Source organism: Oryza sativa, chromosome 1 (assembly GCF_034140825.1).
Source record: "Oryza sativa Japonica Group chromosome 1, ASM3414082v1".
Taxonomy (NCBI): domain Eukaryota; kingdom Viridiplantae; phylum Streptophyta; class Magnoliopsida; order Poales; family Poaceae; genus Oryza; species Oryza sativa.
Genome location: NC_089035.1, coordinates 24,497,870 through 24,525,803, shown reverse-complemented (window position 1 = coordinate 24,525,803; position 27,934 = coordinate 24,497,870). Strand labels below are relative to the sequence as shown.

General features: G+C 41.9%; 3 protein-coding genes across 6 annotated transcripts; 1 reads left to right on the top strand and 2 right to left on the bottom strand.

The window, feature by feature from the left end:
• Nucleotides 1-886: 886 nt before the first annotated feature.
• LOC4324222 (transcriptional corepressor LEUNIG) lies at nucleotides 887-12,381 on the top strand. Of its 2 annotated transcripts, none has more exons than XM_015758880.2 (18): nucleotides 887-1,204; nucleotides 3,651-3,748; nucleotides 3,864-3,973; nucleotides 4,634-4,999; nucleotides 5,111-5,193; nucleotides 5,747-5,834; nucleotides 5,961-6,036; nucleotides 6,196-6,245; nucleotides 6,937-7,221; nucleotides 7,707-7,898; nucleotides 8,455-8,685; nucleotides 9,485-9,602; nucleotides 9,906-10,015; nucleotides 10,092-10,244; nucleotides 10,609-10,773; nucleotides 10,870-10,989; nucleotides 11,694-11,900; nucleotides 11,989-12,381. In XM_015758880.2, the coding sequence occupies exons 1-18, from the start codon at nucleotides 1,173-1,175 to the stop codon at nucleotides 12,133-12,135; spliced, it is 2,631 nt and encodes an 876-aa protein (XP_015614366.1). In that variant the 5' UTR covers nucleotides 887-1,172; the 3' UTR covers nucleotides 12,136-12,381. The 2 variants fall into 2 exon arrangements, with proteins under 2 accessions (XP_015614366.1, XP_066161934.1); XM_066305837.1 differs by having other exon boundaries at nucleotides 3,651-3,766.
• A 1,157-nt stretch (nucleotides 12,382-13,538) lies between these two features.
• LOC4324221 (uncharacterized) lies at nucleotides 13,539-16,511 on the bottom strand. 2 transcript variants are annotated; one of them, XM_015778072.3, is made up of 6 exons: nucleotides 16,425-16,511; nucleotides 16,246-16,339; nucleotides 16,033-16,118; nucleotides 15,801-15,952; nucleotides 14,400-14,607; nucleotides 13,539-14,074 (listed from the first exon to the last, which is right to left on the bottom strand). In XM_015778072.3, exons 1-6 carry the CDS (start codon nucleotides 16,425-16,427, stop codon nucleotides 13,907-13,909), a joined length of 711 nt encoding a protein of 236 aa, XP_015633558.1. In that variant the 5' UTR covers nucleotides 16,428-16,511; the 3' UTR covers nucleotides 13,539-13,906. The 2 variants fall into 2 exon arrangements, with proteins under 2 accessions (XP_015633558.1, XP_015633548.1); XM_015778062.2 differs by lacking the exon at nucleotides 16,425-16,511 and having other exon boundaries at nucleotides 16,246-16,345.
• Nucleotides 16,512-17,319: 808 nt separating this feature from the next.
• Nucleotides 17,320-27,053, bottom strand: LOC4324220 (amino-acid permease BAT1 homolog). 2 transcript variants are annotated; one of them, NM_001428076.1, is made up of 8 exons: nucleotides 26,827-27,053; nucleotides 25,581-25,844; nucleotides 19,433-19,451; nucleotides 19,137-19,356; nucleotides 18,830-19,011; nucleotides 18,435-18,724; nucleotides 18,132-18,261; nucleotides 17,320-17,994 (listed from the first exon to the last, which is right to left on the bottom strand). In NM_001428076.1, exons 1-8 carry the CDS (start codon nucleotides 26,970-26,972, stop codon nucleotides 17,647-17,649), a joined length of 1,599 nt encoding a protein of 532 aa, NP_001415005.1. In that variant the 5' UTR covers nucleotides 26,973-27,053; the 3' UTR covers nucleotides 17,320-17,646. The 2 variants fall into 2 exon arrangements, with proteins under 2 accessions (NP_001415005.1, NP_001415006.1); NM_001428077.1 differs by lacking the exons at nucleotides 25,581-25,844; nucleotides 26,827-27,053 and adding exons at nucleotides 20,494-20,754; nucleotides 20,857-21,080.
• Nucleotides 27,054-27,934: the final 881 nt, after the last annotated feature.

Below are 27,934 nucleotides of genomic sequence, written 5' to 3'. Positions count from 1 at the left end.
ATTACTAATTAACAACAAAATACATTAATTATTGCTAATCAATTACTAATGATTAAGATTAGCAAAGGTGGATATCCTCATCCGACCAATTTGGCCAGATACACTCATCCAACATCTTCATGGAATATTTCCTCTCTAGGCCACCCTATCCACCTTTGCCCACCAACCAAACACCCTTAAAAACTGGATCGCCATCTTCCATCCAGGGATATCCCTAGAAACTCTGCGTTGGTGAGACCTATTTAGTAACAAGTCTAGAAACTTTTTAGAGATCTGACAAACATATACGTGAACAATTATAGACATGCCGATCACTTAAATTTAAAATACTACAATGACGTGATCCAGAGCCTCTGCTTGAGGTACCGGACTTTGAATCCGCCATTGAGCCTGTAGGGACTCTTCCTCTATCGCCACCCCTTTCTATAGGGATCTTGGTTAGCTCGGAGATTGAAGAAAAGAGATATACCCATGATCTTAATCTCAATCTAACAACAGTACAGATCAACAAGTTTTGGCGAGCAGCTACCATTAAACCTAATAACTCTACACTTTTATTACGTGACACTGCTTTTTCGTTAAACTTGAGTTAATAGGATTACTATCCCGTTAAAAAAAAACAACTTTCATGTCCTCAAGTTATTCTTTTTGACGTGACGAGTGAGTTCAAGTGGACAAAACTGCGATGAACCCGAACTGTGCCATACTACCTTCCGCGGGTGCACAAGCACACCTCAGCCTCCGCCCTTCCTCAATGCGCCTCTCTTTTTTTCCCCTTTTTTTTTCTCTCACATATCCAAAAAAATTCTCCGTGTGCTGATACGTCACCAGCCAGTGTACTATATACCCTTGCCTGCGCCCCCACTCCTCCTCTCCTCTCCCTCTCGCGTGTCCATTTCACGAATTCCTCGTCTCCACCTCTCTCTCCCTCTCTCTCCGCTTTCTCCCCCTTTCCTCCACTCGCCTCACGCCACACCCCTCTCTCCCGACCACCACCCGCCTCCGCCGCCGCCTCCGCCTCGGTTCGGGTCGGCTTGGCTGCTCCGGCGTCTGTTGGACGGTGGGCGCGGCGGCGGCGGCGGCCGCGGGCAAGGGGCGGTGGGGGTGGGGGTGGGGGCGCTTCTAGGGTTTGGTGGGGTTCGGGCGGGCGCGCCGCCGTGTTTGGGGTAGCCATGTCGCAGACGAACTGGGAGGCGGATAAGATGTGAGGATTTGTGTTTTCCCTCTCCTTGTTCCCGTGGATTCACGCCGTGTTTTGCTGGGAGGTGGAGTTTTTTTTTTTTTTTGCTGCGTGTGGGGGGCGGGGGGGGGGGGGTTGGCGATTTTGAAGATGAAATCACGGGAAGGGATCGAAGTGAGTGGTTCCGGTTCCGGCCTTGTGCTCTAGGTGGGAGAAGGGTTGTTGCGGCGTGTTTGGCCGCTAGGGTTTCGCGGGCGATGTTGTTTTTCTTTTTTTTGGGGGGTGGATTTCCTTTGAACTTTGTTTGTTTATTGGACGAACCCACTGTTTTGGTTTGCGGGACTGTGTTCTGGATACAGTATAACTAGCTTCTCTGTACGATTTGGAATACCGGTGGGAAAATAAGATAACATGATTTCTGCCAGTAGGTTTTGAATATTCGACTGTATTATTTGAGCTATAGTGATCGTGAGAAGAGAGGAGCGGGATTTGTTTGGCGGTGATTAGTTTTTTCAGGATCTGTGGAATCCTGGATTAGCCTCCTACATCGGTTTACTTACTGACAGTATGATAGGGAGTACTTAGAGAATAACTTGATTTCGCTTAGACATGGATGAAATGATTTGATAGAGCAGTTCTGGTATGCTACTACAAGTTAGATTAGATCAAAGCGGTGCAGTTTGATCTGTATAAGAATTTGAAGAGGAGTGGAAATATCCCATTCTTCTGGTAACTAGGCTATACTTTCACTGATTAAGTAATATATAAGCATTATGTTTGCATAGACAAGTAATAACTAGGAAGCCTCATTTTAGTGTTGGTCAATTGGAAATTGGTCACTCTAAATGCTTCTTTCAAAATATAACTGATGTTGATTCATGGATGGTGTAAGGATCGAAAGACAGGGATAAAGGCGAGATCGCTGAGCTTGGCCCAATCACCAGGAGTCTCTTATCAAGCCAGACCTAATATTATATTTCCTTATTTCTTAATTATAATGGGGTATACGAGTCCTTTTATATCGGATATATTAAGACCTCCCCACTTGAAGCCACCTCACAGTTTTGCACTGACGTGTTACATTCTGGTGATGTCCACGTCATCACTGTGCTAGCAGGCAGCAGGATTTTGAGCACCCCCGTTGCTCGGTAGTGACGTCCCTCTCTATACCATATAGGGAAGACTGACTTGGCATCCAAGGAACTTATCTTTGATATTATAAAAACTAATTCGTTCTCTATCTCTAATCTCTAATCTTTCCTAATTAGATAATCTCTTAGCTTTGTTTGATCTATTCCTAATTTGTCCTGCCTAACCTGCCCCATGGGCCTGACGTGTGGTCATAACACTAAAACCCTCATCGTGACACAGCTCGAACAAGCTGTCAGCTATTCCTCCCTGATATCTTGACAATGCTGGATTTGTGTCCATCAATAGGAGTCAAAACATAAGTGGTAAGTCCTGGAGAAGAGCTCATCGGGTGCCAAAGGAACTGAACCACTGCTCTTGAATATAAAGAAGCGACTCTGCCACGGTCTGAAGGTGGAATGTTGGTGTTCGTACTACAAATAGTCCGTAATTTGCTGAATAAACGAGGTTACCATAAAGTAGCTAGGGAGGTGAACGAGCACAAAAGTGCATCAATGTGGCAATGAGAGAGGCAGGTTTATTGTCCTTTTGCCATGCCGGAGGTGGGGTTCTACAATGTGGTAATATCACGAAGATGGAAACTGGAGCAGTGGTAGGCGGCGAAGTCAGCTAAGTAGAAGCGAATCCTCCAGTCAGTGAGTCAAGTACCCTCAGCTGCAGCAGTGGTTTGAGGGGCTAGAGCAGTCCAAGCTGGTGGAACAGGGGCAGGAAGCGGAGAGTTGGGTGACAGCTTGGCGGACGTGGGTTGCTGAAGCAGAGCAACATGGCTGATAGCGAGCAGAGCTGGTGGAGGAAGCAGAGCTCAGGACGATGGGATGGCTAGCACCAGGAAATTGGTGGCAATCTAGTGGATTTGTGGGATGGAAGGAGAGTAGGCCACGTTAGAGGTAGAGACGAGTCTGCATGGGAGGATTGAGGGCAATGGAAGTTAATGGCAAAGCAGAGTAGTGGTGGTAGCCATAGTTGTGCTGGGGGCGGAGAGAAGCAGCAGGGAAGCTGGGGGCAGAGTGACTGGAGACAGAGAAGATGAGGGCAGTTATAGCAGAATGGGCAGAGGAAGTTGGCAGCATGCTAATTGATTTATTGAGAAACTAGAAGGGAAAAAATGGATGTACATTGATGTAGATAGATGGGCCATTGAATATGTTCACTTTTCCAGCTATTTTCCTGTCATTTTTATTATAATTCTTTCTACGCCTACTAGTTTCTTATTCACCGCTCTGCTTGAACATCCTTCGTTGTCTTGTACTTGGATAAAAGAGTTGTATGTTTGGCAATTTTCTAACCTCCAACCTAAATGTTCGACTGCTTGCTGAAATAGGCTGGATGTCTACATATATGACTACTTTATGAAGAGAAATCTGCAGGCAACTGCAAAGGCCTTCCAAGCAGAAGGGAAGGTCTCTTCGGATCCAGTTGGTATGTATTTCCCAGCAAGTTGAGTGAAGCTATTTGTGTCATGAGTTTTGCTACAATTTTTTACCTTTTGTTAGTAAAGGATGTCGCGAACTTTCTGAACTCTTGTTTCTTGCAGCGATTGATGCTCCTGGTGGTTTTCTTTTTGAGTGGTGGTCAGTTTTTTGGGATATTTTCATAGCAAGGACAAATGAGAAGCATTCAGATGTTGCGGCTTCATATATTGAAGTAAGTGTCTGTGCATCTAATTATCTTTTTATGGACATATTTAATGTTTCAGGCATTTTAGTTTGCCATGCTGGCGTTTTCAAATAAGTTCAGCTTGAATTGTAAAGCATTACGCTCAGTTTGTTTCTGCATATTGAAATGGCAACTCCCTCGTTTCCCATTAGCACGCTTCCCGAACTGCCAAACAGTGCATTTTATGCAAAAAAAAAATTCTATATAGAAGTTTTCAAAAAAAAAATAAAAAAAAACATTTTTCAAGTTTATAATAATAATTAATACTCGATTAGTTGCGCTAATGACTCGACTCATTTTGCGTGAGATACTGAGCCTTTCTGATTTTACCTTGTCAATAACTGCCTTTTGATTGGTTAGTGATTCTTTCTGTTTGTTTGTTGCTTTATGATTCAACTGCTTGTGTTATATGTATGTCAGATCCACCACAAGCAGGTAATTCCATTGTAACTTATATTTTGTTTCGGTTTTACATTGTAGGCTATTCAATTTTTTTCCTGGGAGCATATTTTACTAATGCTGTAATCAAGTGCGATAAATATTCCAAATTGTCTGATTTGCATCTTTAGTTATGGTAGTATGAACTTGAAGAGATCTTTTTCCCTGAATTGACAGTTCTAACTCAGCTTCAACTCACCACTCTTTCAGACTCAGCACATGAAAGCCAGGGAGCAACAACAGCAGCAGCAGCAGCAACCTCCTCAACAGCGACAACAGCAACCACAGCATATACAAATGCAACAAATGTTGCTACAAAGAGCAGCACAGCAGCAGCAGCAACAACAGCAGCAGCAACAGCAGCAGCAGCAACAGCAGCAACAGCAGCAGCAGCAGCAACAACAACAGCGCAGAGATGGTACTCATCTTCTTAATGGTACTGCAAGTGGACTTCCTGGAAACAATCCTTTAATGCGGCAAAACCAGAGTACTGCAAATGTTATGGCAACAAAAATGTATGAGGAGAGGTTAAAGTTGCCTTCCCAGAGAGATGGTTTGGACGAGGTGTCAATTAAGGTTGACTGTTATCTATAATCATTGATTGATGTTGTTTCTATAGATTCCTCACCTCACCAATATGTTCATTTTGTGGTTAATATTATCATAACACGTGAACTTTGGTTTCAGCAAAGATATGGAGAGAATGCTGGACAACTACTTGATTCAAACGAAGCGTTGTTGAAAGCATCTGCAAGTGGACAATCTTCAGGGTACCTGCTGAATTTGTGAATTAAGTATATAATTACTTTAACAAGCTTTATACCGTGTACAGTTGTAGCTGATATTTCACCATTCGTGTTACAGCTTCACTGTAATCTAATCCACACTACACTTAGTACTTCTGGTATCGAAATTCACAGAGTTGTCTATCTGTTGGTCGAAAAATATTATTTTATTTTGAACTTTTCTTTTTAGTCATTTGGTTAGTTATGGAGATAAATTAGACACACTTCTATTTGTTATTCTTATTTATGCTTGGAATTGCTGCTTCTGCATTTTGCTGTTTTTTTTACATGCATGCATTGTTTTGGCTCTTAATTTTGGTTCTTAATTACTTGTGTAGATATAAATCATTTAGTTATGTTTTGAAAAATGATGTGTCCAAAACAAAATATACTGAAGTGTCATCTCATTCCCATATTTTATTGCTTATTTAATGGAATGTAGATGCCTATTGAACATCACCATGTTTTATATTGACCATAATATACATGCGCTGCAAGAGGTAACTTTTCTCAGATAGTTTACTTCTTTCCTTTGTAGGCAAATTTTGCATGGTACTGTTGGTGGTCTGTCAGGCAGTCTGCAACAAGTTCAGTCCAGGAGTCCACAGATTCCTGGGCCAGCTCAGGTTAGTCTTCTGTTTATTCTGATCTGTCATGTATCTCTAATTCCTAACATGCTTACCTCCAAGGCGAGGAGGACAAAAAGAATAAATGTCAACATGTATTCCTAATATTATTCATATTATTAGCAGAGTATCAAGACAGAGATGAATCCCATTTTGACACCAAGGTCAGCAGGTCCTGAGGGGTCATTTATTGGTGTCCAAGGTAACATGTTTTCAGTATAGTCCCTGGAATTACTTTTCTTGTAATTTTTTTTCTTAGTTCAATCTTGAAGAGTTTATTAGCCTTGCTGTAAAATTATAGGACCTTGGAACATGATCTTTTTTATGTTATGCATACCTTAATCAGATGTATTTTTAACAGGGTCTAATCAAGCTGGAAACAATTTGACTCTGAAAGGATGGCCACTCACGGTAAGGTTTAGTTTATGATCAAGTAGTAACTTTAGTCTTGGACATGAATGGTTTCTATATAGATTGCCTGGCTTAAATACAGATTTTATGCATTTTCCTTATGATTAATGCTCCTGCAATAGACTGCGCCTAGGTTTAACTCCCCTATAGAGAGGAAATGCAGCGGTCTTTTCTCCCTTGGGTGTTCATGCTTTCTCTAGTTTATTAATGGCATAGACTGTCTTGTAGCACTTCTACTGAGCAAGATAAGCTTATAAGTTTTCCTGTGTTGTTTTTGTTTTGTTTGCACTGTCCATTTGCATAGTGCAATTGTAGTTCTCAGTTTATTTTATGAGAAAATCCAAGAAATGCCATTGGCAAGCGCCTAATTCCAAGAAACTTTTATTTTATTGACCATCTTTCAACAAATTTCACACTTGCCTTACTGATTCATCTTATATTTAAAACTTTAAATCCATCCTTCTTTTTGGGTCTATTCCTCTGCATATACGTAATTAATTTGTGGCAGTTTGTGTATTGGTAATATATGCCAGCATTAATATCATTGGTAGCAATTATGGGACCAACTTGCAATTTTATTTTCCAATATAGTGGTAAACGACTGTGATTGGTATCTATTATTAATTGACTGCATATGCTATCTCTCGGTGCTTATTTTCATGTGCCATTTTTTTTCTTTTTGTTTTCACAGGGACTTGAACAACTTCGCTCTGGACTTCTGCAGCAGAAGTCATTTGTGCAGAATCAACAGCAATTACAACAGCAGATTCATTTTCTTACCCCGCAACAGCAGCAGCAGCTTATGTTGCAGGCTCAGCAAAATATGGCTTCCCCAACATCTAGTGATGTTGACAGCAGACGATTAAGGATGATGCTTAACAACAGGAATGTTGGGCAGACAAACAGTGGTGGTGATATTATTCCAAATATTGGTTCTCCTAGTCTAAGTGGTGGAGATGTAGATATCCTGATAAAGGTATATCTTTTGATTTTTCATCCTTACAAGTGTTATTCCACCATTAAACTGGTGTAAAAGCTTTTGTTTGTTTAGATTTACTTTCTAGGTTTTGCAGTTACTGCATGTTGTGCTTTCTTAATTTCTTGCTGAATGTGGATTAGCAGCTCTCTTCCATTTTTCTGTTATACTAGACCTGTAGTTCTTTACAGAGATAAGTACAATGCTGCCTGTTCGATTTTTGAGAAGATAACTCAAATTTACCTTGTATCCATCAATTTTCCTAATATCTATGTTCTATGTTTTCTAATATGGAATTGATGGTTTATTTATCATTTAGTATTTGTTACATTTCTGCTCTTTTCTGTATGCTTACCTTATGCATATAAGTTGACCTAGATTACTGTAATGATTCCATCGTTCTCATTCTATGGACACCTTCCTATGCGTTATTTTTCTCTCTTTTGTATGTTCCATGTTCTTATATGGATTTTTCTGCGTAGTAGAAGAAAATTGCTCAGCAGCAACAATTATTACAGCAGCAAAGCAACAGCCAGCAGCATCCACAGCTTCAGCAGCCTGCTGTCTCCAGTCAGCAGTCTCAAAGCTCAAATCAGTTTCTCCAACAAGAAAAACCAGGAATCGGAACTATGCCTGTTGATGGGGGCATGCCAAACTCTTTCGGTGGAGTTGATCAAGTATAATTCTTATCTGTACACATCCATGCTTGCCATGCTCCATTTGCATTAATGCTTAGACCTAATATACTACTGTTCGTTGTGGTCTGAATTGATCACTGTCAGTTTTGTGGAATCTAACTGCTTTTTTGTTTCTATCCTGATATATATTATATATAATTATAGTATTTCTACGTGATACAAAAATTGCCATGAAATGTATCGTGTGCTAGTTTCAGTTTTAAACTCAAGCCTTGTTCAATGACTCAGCTGATTGCTTTGTGCTTTACTGTAATCACTGGAAATGAATCTACTATATAAGGCTGTGGAGCTAAGTGATTTGTGCATTCTTTGATTATATTGTTCTGAAATTGATTGTCCTTTGGCACAGAAATTATGTTGTTGTGTAGTTTTTCCTGCCGACAGAGTCACCATATCCCTTGCTGCTACTGATGTTCTTTCACCTTTCGTCAAAAAGGAATTCAAAACGCTTGCCACTGTTTAAGATAATATGAAGAGTAAATATTAACTTGACCACAGTCATTGAGTCACATAAACTGTGCTGTTTGTTGTCCAGACTACAAAGAAGAGGAAGAAACCTGGTTCATCCTCTGGTAGAGCCAATAGTTCAGGAACTGCAAATACTGCTGGCCCTTCTCCAAGTTCTGCACCATCAACGCCTTCCACTCATACACCAGGAGATGCAATGTCTATGCCACAGCTGCAGCAGAATGGTGGTTCCGCAAAACCATTGGTAATGTTTGGCTCTGATGGTGCTGGAAGTTTGACGTCTCCAGCAAATGCACTGGTATGGACATATTTTCTTTGGAACAACTCCATTCTTGACCATTCGAGTACAATTTAGATTCAGAAAACCTCCTTGAACATTGACCTATCATCTTTCGTCCCTCAACTATTAAAACCAATGGAAACACGTCCTCCCCTTAAACCACATTGGTTTTTTGTGGTGTGGGACCTGTGTCAAAGCATGTGCGTAACCCATACTTAGGTATTGTCTTGACCATATCAGTATGTCAGCACCCCTCCTAAAAATCTTAGTTTTTCTTTTAGTTTCACTCCATCCCTTATCACTCATCCTAGTCATTAGGATTATCAGATTTCCATTAACACTATAGTGTTGACTAGAATTTCCACATTAAGAAAATAAAAATAAATTGCTTAGTGCTACTCGCTTACTCCATCTGTCCTAAAATATAGTAACCTAGTACTACGAATATGGACTGTGCCCTGTGTTCCAAGAAAAAGAACTTTTTACTCTTCACTAATTCTAATCTCATCCATCCATCCAAAGAGATTCAATACAAGATATGTATCAAGAGTAAGTGATTACTCATTCAAAGAGATTCAATATACTATATAGACTTGACTAGAATTAGTGATTTGACTGCCAACATAGTGAACGGTTTCGATAGTTTGAGGTGGAGGGTGAAATGTGAATAGTTTTCAGAGTTGGAGATTGTTCTCTGGATTCGGGCAATAACTGAGGGCATCAGTTAGTATTGTTATATATCCTTAAAACCCCCAAATTTTATTCTTGTTTTTCATTTGTATTTAACAACATGACCACAGAAAGTTTTCAATTTCAGGCTGACGTGGATCGTTTGCTAGAAGATGGTTCATTGGATGAAAATGTTGAATCTTTTCTATCTCAGGATGACATGGACCCTAGGGATTCATTGGGGCGCTCCATGGATGCTAGTAAAGGTATTTTAATATCCTGCTGATACCTGGCTGCTGTATGCAATCAACAGGAGTCATAAATAAATGAACATAGTCTCACTAATAATCTGCATTTTTTATCTTGCCACCACAGGCCTTTGAGAAGGCAAAACATGCTTGCCACTGTTACATTTTAAATATCTATCATCACATCTGATTACACATTAAATAAGAAATGTCTCCATAACAGATCATAATCAAGATGATATGGGTGATTTTACTTATTGTTTCTCTTGGCCATATGATGAAGCTTCTGCTTGATCGCACTTGATTGATCTGTTTATACAGGGTTTGGTTTTGCTGAAGTTGCGAAGGCACGTGCAAGTGCAACCAAAGTTACCTGTTGTCACTTCTCCTCTGATGGCAAACTGCTCGCTACTGGTGGACATGATAAAAAGGTGCAGTTGTTAACACAATATATTTTGATTTCTTAGTGCATGAAAATCTTTAACGCATGCCTCTTACTCTGCGCAGGTTCTTTTATGGTGTACAGAGCCTGCTCTAAAGCCTACATCTTCATTAGAAGAACATTCGGCATTGATTACGGATGTTCGATTTAGTCCAAGCATGTCACGGCTTGCTACATCTTCCTTTGACAAAACCGTGCGGGTTTGGGATGCTGACAATGTATACTCCTTTTCACCATATATATTTTTAAGAAAAAAAAAAGCTCCACTTTACAACATTGAACTTTTAAGTTTGGGAATCAACCATCAACTACAAACCCAACCGGACAACTGTAAAGCAAACTGTTTGGATGTTTGAGCTAGAAAATGTCTAGTGTTGTAGTTTGAGGTGATCATTTCAAGACTTTTTTCTTGAGTTCAATTTTGTAAAATGGACATTTTCCTATATTTTATTGCAAAGTTATCCTATTAGGGTGCTAATAGCTTATTGTGATATCAATTCAAAAAAAAACTATTGCGATAGTGATTGCAAGATGTTCCATAACCTAAAACCATGTAGTGACTAATCATTTGATTATGTGCAGACAAGTTATTCACTCCGTACTTTCACGGGTCATTCAGCATCTGTTATGTCACTTGACTTCCATCCGAACAAAGAAGATATGATTTGCTCCTGTGATGGTGATGGTGAAGTCCGCAGCTGGAGCATAAATAATGGTAGCTGCCTGACCTTTGTTAAGGTCTTTAAGGTATGCAATGCAACTTCATGTGTTTCATGGTATCTTCTGCTTTAACATTCAACTTCTGATGCTTGTCTCTGTTTCCAATCATTTTTGTCCCAACAGGGAGGTGCTACTCAGATGCGATTTCAACCTCAAAAGGGAAAATATCTTGCAGCTGCCTCAGAGAAGGCCATCTACATACTTGATGGAGAGACACAACTTGCTTGTAGAAACCCTCTGCAGGTCTGTTAGCATTTACCCATTCAGAATGTGTATAAGGAAGCATTCACTTAGCCCTTGTAATTAACTGCATTGCTGTTTATGCGGCACCATGCCTCCGCCACTACCACTAGTTACTCGTACCAAATTGTGGTTGCCATTCTTGATCATTCACTTGGTACAGTGCATCATAAATAGGTTTGTTAGGACTTGGATGTTCAGAAAAGTGATTAAACCAATGAATATTCTTATATCCTTGATTTTTTAGCAGTTCTGGATTTTTTTTTAAGCCCATTACATTTGATTTACAAATCCTTTGGTTCTTAGTTCTAAATTTTGGGGGAAAACTCTTGCAAAAATTTCATGAGTAGGTTTTATGATAATGAAATTTCTTTAGGTTTGAGGTATAATTTAGTTTACTTTTGGACAAATTTCCATTGGTTTTTCTGTCTGGCCTGGTAGGAGTATTGCAGAAGAAACCCACAATGGCAATTCCCATAATAAGATGTATATATAAGCTGCAAGATTGAGCCCTGTTCTGTACTTCTGTGCACTCAGATTAATGCCTTCTTTGCTATATACCTACTCCAATATAAATAGTTACATGTTAGAGATCATTGCTCGATTGATATGACTTGCTTTATATGACAATATTTTTATTATGGCAATTGCAAGTATCTTTAGGTTCAAGTTCCATTGAAAGTTTTATTGGTATCTGTACTCTGTAGGGGCACACAAAGAATATTCACTCACTTTGTTGGGATTCTACCGGTGACAATCTGGCTTCTGTCAGTGAAGATAGTGTCAGAATATGGTCGTTTGCTCCTGGACATGACGGTGAATTTGTGAATGAGTTGAGTTGCAGCGGGAACAAGTTCCAGTCATGCGTTTTTCACCCCTCTTACCCATATTTGCTAGTAATTGGATGCTACGAGGCAAGTCTCTTATCTTGTTTGGCATAGTTCAGTTATTTTGTGAGTGCATTTGATTAATAGTGTACGTTTGTTTATTTATGTCGTGCAGTCTTTGGAACTCTGGGACATTAGGGAGAAGAACGCCATGACGGTCCACAGTGCTCATGATGGTTTAGTTGCAGCGCTAGCAGCATCGAGCGCAACAGGCAAGGTTGCCTCAGTAAGCCATGATAGGTTTGTCAAGCTCTGGAAATGACTTGCTCCAGGTGACCACATGACAAAAGAGGGTAGCTAACAAAAAAAAAAAATCTTGAACCGCTTTGGGTGCAAGAACTAACCTGGTTTGTGTTTTGTGGTTGTCTTCAGTTGTACCGTGTATGCTGCTCTATTAGCTTCTGAAGTTTGTAACTCTGTAGAAATGTTTGTTGGCGTGCTGTAACTCTCAACATGTCTCTGATTTGTACTGATCATAAGTTACAAAGTCTGTTAGTCTTTTTCCTTATGTGTTGTGATGCATCGTCTTATCTTTCTCGTACCCGTTTTCATGGTTCGAATCTAAAGGCCCAGTTCGAGGGCGTTGGCCAGCTGGTGAATGAATCTAGAAGCAGCTAGTGACTAGGGAGTATCCTGATTAGCTGATAAGAATATGAAGATCTTTTCTTTTTCTTTTGGATTAGCTACTGACTCAACTCATGGTCTGGAGCAAACATGCGCTCGGTTTTGGGATTTGAAGGAGCTGCTCTCATTTAATATCAGCACGCTTTTTAATTGTTGAATATTTTTTTAAAAAAAATATCGAAGTTGTTTTAAAGAAATAAATAAATCTGTTTTCAGGTTTATTAGTTAATACTTAATTAATTTTATGCTAATTATCCACAGCGGTTTGCGTGTTGGTGAGAGCTTAGCAAAGTAGCTATAACAAACACATCCATCATGTTTGTTTTTCTCCAAAATTCCAATGTAATGGCTCATTTCATAAGATTTTTCATACGAAACTTTTGGGACCAATCCAAAATTCTTTCATATTTCCTTTGTTCTAAATGGAAGTCCTAAAATGCTCAGGGAAACAGTTATTAGTGAGCAGATATTGTCTATGTTTTAAAATGTAGATATTTCTAACACAATACCTTATTCCAAAATAAATCTAAAATAAAGTTTTTTTTTCACCTATCTTCTCCCCTCAACCAATCACAACCATTTTCTTTCACCTAATTTCTCTTCTCAACCAATCATATACTTCCTCCAATTATTCCAATCTACTTTCTTAATATCCGTACCAACCTAAAAATTGCACATTTTGGGATGGGAGTAGGCAACAAAAATTGAAGAGATCGATTTATGAACGTAAGATAACTAAGAGGATGGTAGAATTCAATGCAAGTGCTACTTTTTAACACATGATTTTGCGAACACGGGAATAGAAAAAAAAATACAGAGATGCACAATAGAACCATGTATGATTCCAAAACATGGAGAATATTAGTAGTACCTTTCGATAGCTCCAAGGAAATAAAGGGATTATTTGAGGGAGTTTAATATTCTTAAAAAACAACTAGTTGGTAAACTTAGCTTCTAGCTTGTAGCATCTCAGAATCTGAATAAAAAGTTAAACTGTTTGAAAAAAACTTCTGATTCTGAGAAAAGCTATAGCTGTCAAAATTTCCTCAAACAGACCCAATTTTAAAGGAATTAGATAATGTAGAGGGATACTATCTTTCTTTACAGAGTACAAACAATTGGACGCACACATTCAATAAAAGCAGTCACGCTCGTGATAGATTCACAAAGCCAAGAGAAAAGAAGAGTTGGCAAAAGGAAAAACATCGATTCATAAAATTGGGGCAGGCTATCGTCTACATACATTTGACGGTATAATATCTACTATGGATATAGACACCAACGGCTCTTTAGAACAGCTGGGACTAAAAGGAGCTAAAGCGCAAGCAAAAAATAATAACCATCCGAAGTTACCAACAACGTCCCAGTGAGGGGCACCCAAAACTGAGCGTGTCTTATGGTCATAATCTTCAGCGTGTCTTATGGAGCACCTCAACCATGTCCTCGTCCTCCAGGCCAAGGTCCTCTGGTGTGCTTTCTGCGTCAACTTTGTCACCATCGAATGCAAATGTCAGGTCTGCGACGCTGAGATTAACCTTCTTAGCATATGCCCTAAAAAGCTTGCCAAACTTCTCATCCTGTAATGAGAAAGCACACAAGGTTGGTTCAAATTCCCATCCAGCAAGGTAAATGGACAACTAAAATTTCGCAATCCAGCTAAGCTCCAATACACACTAAACTAATGTAGATATCATGCAATCAGGTAAAGCTTCAACAATCAAATGAAGGGAAAGTGTATTGAGCATTTATTTTGTGAAATTGAATGTATTGGTTTAAAGAAGAGCATGCCAAATTATCACAAGTTCACAACCATCTGTTAGAAAATTCGAACTGCCTAAAAATGTCTAAGAACATCATATAGGTTTGGTAATATAAGCAGTGCTACTCCATTAGAAAACCAACCTTGTATAACCGAAACTGGTGATGTCCAGCTTTGTCCTGAACTGTTACGACCACCTTTTCTCTTGCTTCGTGTCGTTCAGGTGACTTGTCTAGATCTATATGTTCAGTTGGTATTCTGGCCTCAACCTTTTGCCTAGCAGTTTGAGCCAACTTCTCCAGAAAATCATCAGCTGATTCAGCAAATTTCGCCATTGCTTGCTTCTGTAATCTGCATAATACGTAAGCAGAAATCAGATGATCATAAATTCACATCTCTAGGAATCGGTAATTAAAAAACAAAACAAACAAAGCACTGCTTCCAAATCCGTACACAACATCACTGCAAGAATCATAGTATATACAGGACTTCCATTTCAACTTCCAGATATATTTGGATGTCCAGCAGGGATTGGGATCACCTGCAGTATGAACAGCGACTGCAAGTTAACTACTGCACGCGATTACAGCCATTCATTTTGGTGATGAATGGACCAGATCATCAGCTACAGTATCAACGCAAAATACCGAATATTTTTGCTACAGTGATCTACAGTATCCAGGTGCATGTGGACCGTTAGATTCGGATCTAACAGGTGGCAGTGGACTGCATAAGTTGCAGTCACAGTACCAACTGCACCTACCAACTGCACCTGATCGAAATCCGTCAAGCAGACTACAGCCAGAAACTTTAGGTCGCAGACTATTTTCCCTAGGGAAATTGTCAGAAACAATCGATTTCACCACTCATTGGGATAACATGCTGGCTATGTCATATGCAGTAGGGTATTCCGATTTTGGTCACTAATCTGTCAGAAAAGCAAAGGGTACTCTGGCCATATGAAACATGAGTTGTTATGGCACTGAGTGCTTCGATAAACAGCAGTGCATTCGCCTTATATGCACTAAATCTGCATCATCTAAAAAAAATGTTGCACAGCTCTGTCCATGACTTGGAAAAATGATGGTGAAAACAACAGTACAGTCTACCTTCCACTCTTATTAATCTATACAAGACAAGCACTTTAGGTTCAATGATGCGAAATTTAATAAAGCAGCTTTTAAATTGGAACGTCTTGACTTCAATAATCTCGCATCAAACAACAATACCTGTTTAACAATGCTTTCCTCATCAATAGCAAAATATAATATAGTTGCTCATTCTAAAGTTGATAAAAGAAACACAGCTGTACACCTTGATACGGTATGACTTTCTTAAGCTCACCGCATCATCTAATACATACTCCCTCCGTCCCAAAATAAGCCAACCTCGTACTAGGATGTGTCACGTACTAGTACGAGGTTGGCTTATTTTGGGACGGAGGGAGTACCAAGTATGGATCCCGATATGATACTAGAAAGCAGCAATCAGCATACGGCATCACCAGGTAAACTTACAGAATGGAACCATGCACAGGTTTATACCTCAGCTCCTTCAATACGCTGCTCTGCTCTGATTCGTCCGTGACAGTGGACTTGGGCTTGGGGGGTGGCGGCGGCGGCAGCCAATCCTCCTCTCCCAAGTCGACTACCGCGGCAGCCTTCGCGGCCTTCTGCTCACCCTTATCCCCCTTCTCCTAAGGAAAAAAAACACATACCAGCGCGTCAAACATTTTTCCCCCACCGTAAAACTGGAATTGAATTCGAGCGCACTCACGTCGGCATTGGCGTCGCCGTCGCCGTCGGCCACCTTGCGCCGCTTGTTGCAGTGGACGAAGATGTCGGACTTCTCAATGTCGGTATCTGCGCATCGGGGAGAAAAAAAAAACAGAGACAAATCCCTAAGCGAATCCCCCCACGCGAGAAAAACCCTAGCCCGATAGAACCGAAGCGATGCGATGGCCGCAGCCGCCGCCGCAGCGACGCGTACCGTCGAAGCTGAAGGCCATGGTGGGCTGCACGCGGGAGTAGTCGAAGAGCGGCTCCAGCTCCTCCTCATCCGCCTCCGCCTCCGCACCCGCCGCCTGCATCCACCAACCGCAAAATCCAGCCACACTTCAGCACCGCCGCGAATCGAACCGGAGGAGGAGGAGGAGAGAGCGTACGTACCATCGGAATCAGGAGGCGCAACCTGGATGAGATGGGATCTCTTCCTCCCGCTCGCTCGCCGTCGGAGATGAGATGGTTTGGGCGCGCGGGGGGGGGGGGGGGTGGCTTTGGGTTTGGAGAATTGGAGGGAAGCGCCGCGCCGCGCCGCTGGATTTTGGAAGCGGATTTGAATTTGGGGGTGGGTTTGTATTGGAGTACTGAAGTTCTGTGGATTTCTGAACCTGAATTACTACACGTTCCCTTCCGCGGGAAGATTCAGAGGGTTTTGGCTCCGGCGGCCGCTGATCTGCTCTGTGTTTTTTTTTCCCGTTATTTCCTAACTCACTTTTTTTTTCACGAACGCGTTTTTTAAACTGTTACACTGTATTTTTTTAAAAAAGTTTGTTATAAAAAAGTTAATTTTAAAAAATTATATTAATCTATTTTTTTAGATTTTTTAAGCTACTATTTAACTAATCACATGTTAATGGGTAATGTTGTTTTCCGTGTGGGGGAGGTGAAGTTCTCAGCGCCATCTCCTAAACTCAGCCTTAGAAAGGCGATAAGGGGCCTTTGTAAGAAGGCATCTCCGATCATTTTGTAGAAAATAACGATAAGGTTACCTGTAAAATAGTCGATCCTTCTTAAGATAGTTGTTTAGCATGTGTCAACAACCATGCGTCATAAAGATCGTCTTTTCAGAAAGCCTCAGGGGTGTACTTCCTCCGTCTAATAAAAAAACTAGTCCAAATTCATAGTACTATATTAGGTTGGTTTTTTATGAAACTAGGATGTGTTAGATACTGGTTGGTTTTTTATAAGATGGATGGATTAAATATGTAGTAGTAATATTTTAATATTTTTTACATCTGCGAACATTTACTTGCAACGTAATAACGCAATCACACACTCAAAATTCCACAACTGTTTCAGCTGCTTTTAGCCTTCAATTGAATCGTCAATTTCTTAGTACATATTGTCAATCTACAACCAGTGTATAAAATGTATAATCCCCTTCCACGTAATATAATTTCGCTGAACAAATCAACAACTAATCACAACACCACCACCATGACATGATATGCTCCCGTTTCCCTTCCAGATCATCTTCTTACCTGTTCTTCAGTTATACTTCTCCTCCCACCTGAAACGCCTCCGATCATCGACGACGATTCTTCCATCTCCCACTGCATTTCCATATCCACCGGCGAAAACCAAAACCAAAACCTCAATCTTGGCTTAGCTAGCCATCGAGGTTGGTGATGGGGCCTTTGAACCAGTGCCTGGCGCTGAGGAGCCAGGAGGAGAGGACGAGGAGGAAGAGGCCGCCGACGGCGACGGGGGTGTAGTTGAGGGTGTCCTTGGTGACCGGGTACGACACCGGCAGCGAGAAGAGCACGGTGATGGTGGCCACCCACAGCACCGCCGCCCAGCCGACGGCGACGCCGCACCGCCCCAGGTTGAAGGGCCCCGGCACGAAGTGCTTCCGCGCCAGCGTCACCCTGAACAGGATCGGCAGCGCGTACGCCACGTACAGCCCGATCGTCGCGATCGACACCATCGCCTGGAACGCCACCAAGCTCCCCAGCGACTGCATTTCCCATAGTTTTTTTTTGTTGTTGTTGTTATTATCAGTATTTGAGAATTTTGAGCAAGAATCAATTTGTCAATGTTTCGTTGCGTTTTCTGAAACTTTCTGAGATGTGAACAAGATTGTCAGGAACTTACCGGCAATGCCATGCAGAGGGAGATGAGGGCCGAGAGCCAGACGGCGTTGATCGGCACCTCGTGCTTGTTGACCTTGTGCCAGACGGACGACAATGGCATCGCGCCGTCTCTCGAGAACGCGTACGCCATCCTAATCAGAAGAACAGCGTTCGCGAAAAAAAAATCACGTTCGCGAAAAATAATCAGAAGAACAATATGGATACATATAGCAGTGAGTGAGTGAACTGTTGCTCTACCGACAAAAGTTAGAACACTAGAATGTCATCCATTGTGATTCAGTCATTCATTTGTTTTTTTTTTTACCTTGAGTTGCTTGTTACCGAGCTCATGCCACAGAAGTATATCGCGACGGCGACGATCCCTAGGCAGATGATCCCGCCGATGCCGCTCCCGTACCGGCTCTTGAAGGCGAGGTAGAACACCTCAGCAATGGCATACCCTCCAGCATCGTTCTCGGGGTTCAGCAGGTAAGGTATGTCCTTCACTGCAAAGGTGATGCCAAGAATGTATCCCCATCCTACTATTATCGATATCCCAATCGCGCTGATGATGCCGATCGGGCCATTCCTGTCAGCATTCTTCGTCTCCTCGGTCTGAATCATGAGCAAAAGAACCATAATGTCAGATTGGCCAGAAACATTTCTTGGCACAACAACATTGTCTGTTAGCTCTTGAGCTGTTCATTTTTTCGCCCTTACCATATGCGCAGACGCGTCATATCCTGTCAGCGTGTACTGGCTCATCAGGAGCCCCAGCACGAAGATGTAAAAGTTACTGTGAATCCCAGCGTTGTTTTCAGTGTTGAAATGGGTGAACACAAACTTGGCACTGGCCCTCTCGGTAGCAACCGTCGGCACAGCAATCATGAGGACAAAGACACCTGAATATTGCAGAAAACCACACAAATCTCCTTCAGAAATACTGGTCACTGTCTGTCTCTGTAGAACGAATCACTGAATCCTTCAATTTATGCGAATTGTCAGGTCAAAGAGAGGGAGGTGTCACCTAGCATGTTCCAGGCAGCCGCGAACTGCCCAAAGAAGGAAAGCCAGGTGATGGGGAGGCTGTTGATGGCGGCGTGGCTCAGCAGGATGGCGGCGTGGAAGGCGATCACGACGTACTTGGACGCCATGTACCCTCCTCCGTTGTTGCCCCCAGTGCTGAGCAGGATGATCACCTGAATCAGCTGGGCCAGTGAGAAGTCCACGCTGGTCGTCACCGCCCACTGCAAAGCAGAAGAAAGTTCAGATATTCAGATAAGAACTGAAAGTTCAGAGAAGGGATGGTTTGGTTCGGTTTACCTGTCCGACAATGTTAAACCTGCAGGTGACAGAAACAAACAAGCAAAAAACAACAGAGGATTAGATGCTGAAAGTAACTGTTTTGGAATCAAATCATACCCAATTCATTATGGTGACAGGTTGAAAGGAACATAATTGATTGATGTCATGTTTCAGTGGTATCAGAATGAAGACTATGTCTGCACGACCAATAAGTACCATCATCAGTACTCAAATGAGAGTTTGTTGCTGGGAATAGAAATGGAGGACTTGTCCGAGAAGGGATATGCTGACAGTGTGACAGATTTCCAATGAATGCGAAGTAAACCCATATCCCCTCCCAGAGCTACTTAGAACTAAATGTTTAGTATTAAGAAGTTGATATGAGCACAATATATATACTCAGTTGAACTACTGCTACTGGGCTTCAATGATTAACCCTGATCAAACACTATATCGTCAGTCGTCATCAAAACCAAAATTTCTAAACTTTGCCCAATGCTCTCCCTGCACAAGGTCAAAGAATGGAACATTGACTAAAACGCATGAAACAAAAATTCCTACTTGGATTAATAGGACCACATCATTGAATACGACATCAGAACAGTGCAAAGTAGTAGTACGAATTAGCAGCACTTCTCTCTCTCTCTCTCTCTCTCTCTCTCTCCATCTAATTGGGCGGAACAAAAAAGATTTTGTTCAGCAGGAAAAGAAGGAGAGAAGATTGCAGAGCTTTTGAAGATGCCGCTTTGATGTCACTCCAGAAAAGAAAACAAGGAAACGGAAGGGAACATGAGAAAGAAAAACAATCAAGCTTTTTGACAATGTTCCCATTATCCATATATATCTTGAACTCCCAACAAGAAACAGAAAAAAAAAAGAGAAAAACTGGCCTAACAATTAGTAAATCAACAAACCCCGTTCACATGCAAGTATCATGATCCTTCTCGTGCGCCCCCAATTCACATGATCCGAACCAAGGCAAGAAATCAGGCAAACGACAGTAGTAAAGTAATTAAAAAATGGGGGGTCAAAAAAAATTAACCGCTATGGATTAGTAAAAAAAAGAATGGCGGTTGTACCATCCGGTGATCCAGGAGGCGAAGGGCGCCCAACGCTTGCCGGAGAGGCGGGCGCTCCAGTAGTAGAGGCCACCGGAGGTGGGGAAGGAGGAGCAGATCTCGGCCATGGAGAGGCCGACGGTCATGGTGAAGGCGCCGGCGACGAACCAGCCGAACGTCATGGTGGCCGGCCCGCCGAAGCTGAGCCCCGTGTTGTACAGCGTCGTGATCCCCGTCAGCACCGAGATGATGGAGAACGAGAAGGCGAAGTTGGACAGCACTCTGCACGCCGCCGTCGCGCGCGTGAACCGGTTTAAAGTCAGCCAAGAAAAGGGCGAAAAGGGACGAGAGAGAGAGAGAGAGAGGGGCAGTGTGGCGACGTACGAGAGGTCGCGCTTGAGCTCCTGCTTGTAGCCGAGCTCCCGGAGGCGCGCGTGGCCGGTGTCGCCGCCGCCGCCGGCTTCGGCGTCCGCAGCCGGGGCCTTGTTCCAGGTCATTGCGGCGCTTCGCTCGCTCGCTTGCGCGCGCGCGGGGGAGAGGAGAAGGGCGAGGTTGGAGTTGGAGGGGAGGTCGCGGCGAGTGAGACGTGTGACCGTGTGTGGTGTGGTGGTGTGGTGTGCTGCGCGCGCGGCTACTACTTGTAGGCGAAGCGCGCCGAAGGCCGAAGCCGAGAGGCGGGCGGGGGAGAGGGGGTGCGGGGTCAAACGTACACGATCGAAAGTGCGGGGTTTGTGATGGTTTGTTTGGTTGGTTGCTTTACCTCCGGGCGCCGGGCGGACTGGCACGCGCTGATACCGAATCTGCCAGGTAAGATGGTGGGATCTGCGACAGTGTTGGGGTGAGGAATCTAGCCTTGCTCCCTCCTGCCTAAAAAAAGAGGAGACGAGACCCCATTTGCCCACGAGGGGTGGAGATCCGTTTTGCTATTTTTGATAGAGCTTTCCTGACGAGAATCCGAATCTCCCTATTATCTTCTTCTTTTGGCTGTCAGCATATGTTTTAGATATTGGATAAAAAATTGTCATATCCACTAGTAAATATACACAATCAAAAGTACACGAGTGCATACAATACTAATCTCATAATTGAGATAAATAACAAACAACGAAAAAGAAAAACTAAAATACTACGTTTTAGTCATGCTATTTTGCTATTTTGATTGAGCTTCCTGGTGAGTGCGAATCTCCCTAAACTAATATCTTCTTTTGCCTGTCAGCATGGTGCTGCTCTTTAAACTATTGATAGCCGCCACGAACAGAAATAAGTTAGAGCAAGTTTAATAGTACCGCCATCAACTGGTGATAAAAATGTACATGTCATCCGGAGGTAGAAAATAAAGATGATACGTACAATAGCAGGCTGCTAATCTACCTACACACTTCTCTAGGTAGTTAACTTTTTCTATTTTTTAATCTAACTTGCTACTCTCTATCCTATCCCGTGTGTTCTGCTAATGGGGCCATAGCTATGCTATTGGAGAAAAACAACCACAATATTGATTTTGCATTGGTTCCTATAATATGCATAGTTTCTTGTGCTGTAGCTCGGCGCTTGCAGAAGCGCCTGTTGCCCTCTCCCTCTATCTTTCTCTCTCCTCCACGAATGAATTTAGATGATGTGGCACTCTTATCGTCTGCTGATTGTGCCTCATTAAACTTGCTCTTAGTACTCCTACTATTTGGTGTTCGTGCTAGATATATATTTTTTAAGTAGATGGCATGAACACGCGTAATCTCTTTTTTATAGTTTCATAAAGTAAAGTGTTCCTACTAAACTAAAGTAAAGGTTTGCAACTTTGGATTCGGGCGTCTAGTGTACGGGCCACCCCAACCCCATGGGAATTCGAATCATACGACACAGACTGTAGATGTCTCAATTTTAACACGAAACCCAATCAAGGGATATAATAAGAAAAAAAAGGAAAGTACAGTATATAATACATACTAATTTTTTTCTTACAAAATGCTCTCTACGTAGTAACTCTGACGTGGCATATTGTGAGTAAATCAAGATTATTTTAACTTCCATGAAATTAAATTAAACGGTTGAAAATTTTGTTTGCAAATGTTTTGTAAAAAAGTTTTAGTACGTGTAGAAGTCCTCAGAAAAAAAAATAAAGTCGCGTGCATCAGAGATGGCAGGACCGCAGGATGGGATTCGGTGAAAATGTGCACGCACAGCACGCGCGCTGCGTACGCAGGTCAGGTGGCATATAAAATGCTTATAAAAATAACAGGTTCTGTTACATGCGAGTCTGCAAACGTGATTCATCATCTGCACACCAAGTAGCAAATTATATTTGACACTTTATGGAAAGAAATGTAAAAGAACCTTTTATATTCTTATCTACGACATGACTCACCAGCTAGATCTTCACCGTGTTTAGTTCTAAAATAATTCTTCAAACTTCCAACTTTTTCATCACATCAAAACTTTCGTACACACACAAACCTCTAACTTTTCCGTCACATCATTTAAATTTCAACCAAACTTTTAATTTTAGTGTAAACTAAACACACCCCTTTTTTGGGTGCTGCAAAGGATCAGGTTACGGTCAATTCAGATTATCAGAGGAGTACTAGCGTACGGGTTGGCAGGATATGGATTGTTTTTCAGTCAACCACGAGACAAAGAGGCAATTTCTTTTTTTTCTGCCATCCTACTATTGTGGATATTTTCCTCGTAAGAAGGATTTGTACAGATTCATAATATTAGATTAATATTAGATTCATAGTATTAGGATATAACATACTCAATACTAGATTCTTTAATTTTAAGATGGATAGAGTATATATCTTGGAAATAAAATCGAAAACGATGAAACCGAAAATAAAAACAGTATCAGAAATATCATAAAAACGAAATTATATAGACATAAACATATTGATGTCGAACGGAAACATTGAAGTATAAAATAGAAATACGATAATTACCACAATATAGAAAAAAATAATTTCCGTAAGGACATGGTAAAATTCAGAAATGATCGATACGCGGCAAAGCAAATCGTTTTCGTTTCCATTTCTATGTTTCTTTTTTTATTTTATTTTTTTTTGTCTGTAACCATTTTAAGGGGGTGTTTGGGAACTAGGGACTAAATTTAGTCCCTCTCACAAAAGTATAAGTCCCTATGGTAAGAACTTATATTTTTGTGAGAGGGACTAAAGTTTAGCACCACTTTAATCCCTCCAACCAAACACCGCCTAACATAGCTCGGTCAGTAACAACCGGAAATTAGTGTGGTTGGGAGTAGTATCTGACAAGAAAATGTTGTTTGAATTTAACCATTCCTTGAAATTAATGATTTCAGACTCATAGGAAAGATGCAGAGCCTATATTATGCACCTAAGAAACAGACTTTGAAGATGACTGAGAGAATGAAAGGTTGGAATAGACAGACATGTATACATCTTAAATTGTCAACGGTTCCCCTTAGAGCAAGTTTAATAGTATAGCCAACTACTAGCTCCAATTTATCTATAGCCATTCTAATAGCTCATTCATACAATAGCTACATACTACACTATTAATACATGGTCCCACCTGTCATACGCATACTGCGTCTTAGAGTCCGTGCTACAGCTGGCTATAAATCTGTAGTCCGTTGCTCTTCTCTCTCCTCATTTAATTTTTTAAAATATATTTACAGCTATCTTATAGCATGTTATTGATTGTACCTGCTCTTATATTGCCGGATCGTGTCTACGGGATGTCGGGATTCGAAGTCGGCACACAACACGAAATTAACAACCGAGCATATATAGCCTGGCACGCCATTTCCTCTCTTTGCTTTGTCCTGATTGCAACCTGTCTCGTGTTTATTAAACGAGCCGTAGAGACGTGTGGATTCGCTAGCCGGGCGTACGTGCAAATTAACGTACGTACTCACTCAACTAGACTTAATTATTAGGGCACCCGTAATGATTATCTATAAACTATCTACAAGATATCTATGTCAGCATATTTTATTGCTTGGAAGAGATTAAATGAAGAGAAAGAGCAAAGCTATCTACTAACCTGGATATAGTCTATAGAGAAAAACGAGACAATTGATTAGAGAGCTATAGATACCCATGTAGACATATCATTGAAGTGGTTTATTATTAATCTAGTCTATTGCTGAGATGTACATATTTTATAGATATCACCTTACTTTACCATTGCGGGTGCTCTTATGGGCCTAGCCGTGGAGTGCTAGAGATGCCAAAAGAACTAATATTTTTTCTTTCTTTTTTTTGCACTTTGCACTTTGCGCAATCAAAAGATTCGGGATTGACTTTTCGCCCATATCCTCCTGTTTATCGGACGTCGATGGCTCTGTCTGTACGTGCGTCGATCGCGATCGCATGACGCACGTGCCGCCGCTCGCAAAAACCTCGCCTCACCCCTACGCCGGTGGACGAGAGGCCGCACGCGCAGCCACGACACGTACCAAGCAGGCGAGCGCGAGGCCGACATCTTTTTACGTGCGTGCGCCACCAAGACGGAGGAAAAAAAAAAAGAGAAGTGCGGCTCTTCCTTCCGCGGCCGACTGATTCGTACAGAACGTGTTCATGGCTCGGTTGCCTTTTGCTCCCACACTTGCAATTTTAACTACTCCGACTCCGTACTCTGTAATCCACGGACAGCAAGGACTCACGTACTCACGTTGACCAACCTATGGCACGTACGCAGGCGTTGCATCTGAGATTTTTTTGGCTTTTGGCTGTAGATCTGTTTATGGGTATAGGCAGGAGGTATAATCCATTTTCACTATCTTAAAAGAAAGTATTTGTATATAAAGCTCAACTTTTATATACGTGTTAGTGATTCAAAAGCAAATGGTATAAAATTCTGCGATAAAAAAAAACCACAAAATCAACCTTAAAATTAAGTTTTAAAATTTAAAATTTAAATTTGGATTTATAAGAATAAGCATAAGCGTAATAATAAAACTTGTGTTAATCAACTAAAGCAGCATGATTAGATTAATTTTGTTGACATTTACTCACAGGAATATGTGATCAACCTACGAAGTACTACTACATTATCAGTAGTACATTGATAATAAATTACTATGGAGTGCTTAGTAAACAAACACGCAGAAAGGGAGGTACTCTGATACTTACCAGCCGGTGAGCCATGAAGCGAAGGGGCCCCAGCGGCGGTGGCTGCAGAGCCTCGCGCTCCAGAAGTAGAGGCCACCGGAGGTCGGGTAGGCGGAGCAGATCTCGGCCATGGCGAGGCCGACGACGAGCGTCATGGCGCCGGCGATGGGCCAGCCGTACACCATCGTCGCCGGCCCGCCGAACTGCAGCCCCGTCCCGAACAGCGTCGTGATCCCCGTCAGCACCGACACGATCGAGAACGACACCGCGAAGTTGGACAGCAGCCTGCACGCCAAAAATTGTCAGTAGTGACACCTTTCGCTGATTCCCTGTTTCCTTTGTTCATTTCTTTTCCTCCCTCTTTTTTTTTTAAAAAAAATGAAATGCAAAAAAAGCATATAAAAAGATCTGTGAAAGAAAATGTAGTCTAGTGGTTATATGAATTAAGATCACAATTTAAAAAGGCTGTATATACTATATATAAAAAGTGCCCTTCTTCTTAAAAAAAACTGAAAAAAAGGGGTCTGTTTTCTGATGGGCCGAAGGGGATGGGCCAGAAGGCCTGGTTTTAGATAGGCCCTGTTGGACGAGTTTGAAATCTAGGCCTCAACTACTTTGGGCTCACTAAAGATCAACAACTCTATGTGTACTATACTACTGTGATCTCTAAGAAAATATATAGGCAGTGTTTGGCTAATGGGATAGGGTGATCTCTAAGCAAATATATAATGTATAAAACTCCAATAGATTGGGGAAGGACAGTCTGCAACTCTGCATCCTAGTGACAGCAAAAAAAAAGTGGATATTCTTAAGTATCCTTTCTTTTTTTTTTCTTAAGTCTCCTTACGAATTGAGGATGTTTAGAGAAACTTTACAGAAACTGAACTGATTCCTACGAAAATACAATGAAATTCGTATGTTTTAAAGAAGCCCTTAGTAGTTTCACAATTTGAACTTAAATTCCTCCATTTGCCAGCATTAGAAAGTGTGCGTGTCTTCATAATTGGGGAATAGGGAGCGAAGCGCACAAAGCCCGCAAGCAAGTACTACTAGCTACCCATCGCGCGTCAACACGAAACCACAATTAATAAACACGTAAACAACGACATAAAACACGACCAAATCCAATCATCTCAGCGCCTCGATCAACCGCAAGTTCAGAAGGATGATCCGGCCACGAGAATCGAAACGGATCGACGACCGCGCGGATCGCAGCGAGCGCGAACGAGATGAGTATGGCGGATGATGAGGAGGAGGGGGTACGTACGAGAGGTTGCGCTTGAGCTGCGGCTCGTAGCCGAGCAGCCTCAGCTTCCGCTCGTCGTAGTCGCCGCCGCCGCCGCCGCTCGCCGTAGCCACCTCCTCATCGCCGGCGAGCCGGCTGTAGCCGCCGCGCTGCCCTTCCTCCGCCATGTCGGTCTCCGATCCCTCCTAATCCTCTCCTGCCTACTGATCGCTACCACCAACTATTTGGGGGGGGATTTCGACTCCGACGCCATATGCCATGGCAGCGACAAAGCTTTTTAAGGTGGAGGACGGGGTGGTGGGGCCCACAGCCCGGCCCCACCACATGGGATTCCCGATTCCCCTCTTCCTGGAGGATGTGAGTGGGCTCCACCCGCGAGATGTGAATCTCTGCGACCGCATCGGTTCGCATCGCACCTAACGATCTCCGGTCGGAAACAGTGGTGCGGCCGGATTCGCTGTCGCGTGTCATCACTCATCAGCGCGTCATGTGCGCGGGATTTGCAGCCGCGCGCTACACGCTTTTGCTATTTTATATGCTCATTTTCCCCTCTGTAAATAGGACTGCACGTGAGATCGAATTTGTTGGGGGCATAAACAAATTTTCTTTTGTAAAAAAAAAATGACACACCACTGTTGCACCAATGAAGCTCATATTAAATTACTCCATCCATTTCATATTATAGTTGTTTTAATTTTTTTCTATTCAAACTTCTTTAAATTTGGTTTATAAAAAAAATCTAGCTACATCTACGAGATTAAATTAGTTTAGTTACATGTAACATTTAATATATATTCATAATATGTTAGTTTTCGGTGGAAGATGTTACTATATTTTTTTATAAACTTAATTAAACTTAAAAAGTTTTTAAAAAAGAATGTTAAAGCGATTTGTAATATAAAACCAAGGGAGTATTCTTTTTGTTCCCAAAATTCCTCCTGTCATCATGTAAAACACTTTGCAGGAACAGCTCCCAAGGTTCGCATCGTGCGGTTATAGTCTTGTAGTTGTTGTAGATTGAAGCTACTTGAGCTGACGAACGATATCGATGCATCGCAGTATCGCACGGTAGGCGGTAGCGCATCATCCATTGTTTTTTGAGATCAGTGAGCTAAGCTGAGGCTCGCCC